Raw genomic sequence first — 1,724 nt, forward strand, 5'->3', positions numbered from 1 at the left:
ATCTCAGTTTCAAGTGATGGAATGTAAGGACTGTTTGTCTAATGAAACAAGAAGGATTTTTCCTGTTATGATTGATTGTTATTTCTACACATTGGCTAATTTGTCCATAACAGAGTTGACAAACAATACCATAAAGACATTCGGTTTTTTTTCATTAAAAGTAAAAAAAGGAAGTAACTTGTGTTTGGAAAGCACTGAATTATTAAAATTAAATATGTTTTCAATAAGATACTAAAAAAAAATATAGTTTTGTTCTTATTGTGAATATGCATAATTAAAAGTAAACCCTTTACAGTCTCAATGATGTCAGATTTTATTATTTTCCGCTGTGATGAGGACAATATCGGTGATCGCGCCAAGCCTCTCACTCGCACTTTATAACAATACCATTATAATTTGTGTTTTATTTTAGAATTGTATATTTAATTTTGTACTATTATTTTATAGCTACTTATAATTTCTCATTTTTATCTTACTCTGTTCTGAATAGATACAATTTAAAGGATTTGCTGACAAATTATAGGTGACTAAGGTTATATTGATTTATTATTTTTTTTATATATTTTTTTTGACTAATAGATGTGTTTTAGAATTTTTATCCATGCAGTAAAAGTTTCAAAAATAGCTTTGGAGGGAAAAAAGGTCAATTGTACGTAAATTGTGCGAGCAATATTTGATCTAAAGATCAGATGCTCCCTTCAAAAGAAATCAGGACAGAAGTGGTCGAAAGTGGACAGAAGAGTGTGAAACACCAGGTGTGATCGGGAATCTGTTCCCCTCGTCTACTTGTAATCCGATTGACAAAAATGCATCTTAATACCAGGTGTAGCCTAAACAGGGCCTTTGAGACAGCAAAAATTACTAGCTAAATGAAAGGAGCCCTGTCTGATTGAAAACTGACTATTTCATCTAAAATGTGTTTTTTATGTTTTGTTTTTTGTGCTTATTATCAGAGGACTATTCTGGTGTTAGCTTATAAAAATACATAATAAACCCTTGCATTTTTAGTCAGTTTCTATCAGCTCTGAGGTCATATGCTAGTGCACTCCTAAATTTGACAAACAAATCATGCTTTGCAGATGTGAGTTAAACTAAAGGCTCTTGGCTATTATTTCCTTCTATAGGTCAAAGAGAACCAAGAGGGGCCTCAGGAAGTGAATGCTGTGTGGAAAGACAAACTCGACTCTGCACAAACCCACAGAGATCATGTCCAGGAGAGCTGCGTATACTACTTTACAGATTCTGTTGCTTTTATTTAGTCCTCACTGAATAAACACTTTAGATTTTGACTGAACAAAACGAATAAAAATGAGAAAATTAAGTAGCAAAAATGATTTTGTTAACTTGTGTAGGCCTACACAACTTTTAATAAAAATTGCATAAATGCATGAGTGAAACAAAATATTCAACAAGATACAATGTAGGCCGGACTTGATTGTATCCATCAGCAATCCATCAAATGTGTGTGTGTGTATTTTGAACGACAGTGTATACCTATAGGCTACGGGTGCTGTCCGACTGGACCGATTCTGACCGCAGTGGTGGACCGTTTGGACCAAAAAATGTCCAGTCCAGCCCTGCTCCATATGCAGCCAGAACGAATGCAAATTTGCTAAAACAATGTTCAGAACCTAACCACTCACTACATGAGCTTCACGTTGTACGTTAAATTCAGTAAGTGCTGCCCAATATTCTTACTCTTATTCCATGGTCTGTCTGAATAC

The 1,724-nt window shown here is 34.2% G+C and overlaps 1 protein-coding gene across 1 annotated transcript in view; it reads left to right on the top strand.

Moving 5' to 3' along the window:
* Window positions 1-1,396, top strand: part of tnnt2a (troponin T type 2a (cardiac)) — an 18,638-nt gene extending 17,242 nt beyond the window's left edge. The window contains exon 14 of the mRNA XM_016511374.1: window positions 1,125-1,396. Within this exon, the coding sequence (XP_016366860.1) occupies window positions 1,125-1,158 (34 nt within the window). The 3' untranslated portion in view covers window positions 1,159-1,396. The remainder of the gene's footprint in view (window positions 1-1,124) is intronic.
* The last annotated feature ends 328 nt before the right edge of the window (window positions 1,397-1,724 follow it).

The sequence above is a fragment of the Sinocyclocheilus rhinocerous genome, unplaced genomic scaffold, assembly GCF_001515625.1.
Source record: "Sinocyclocheilus rhinocerous isolate Xijiao unplaced genomic scaffold, SAMN03320098_v1.1 scaffold625, whole genome shotgun sequence".
Classification (NCBI taxonomy): Eukaryota; Metazoa; Chordata; class Actinopteri; order Cypriniformes; family Cyprinidae; genus Sinocyclocheilus; species Sinocyclocheilus rhinocerous.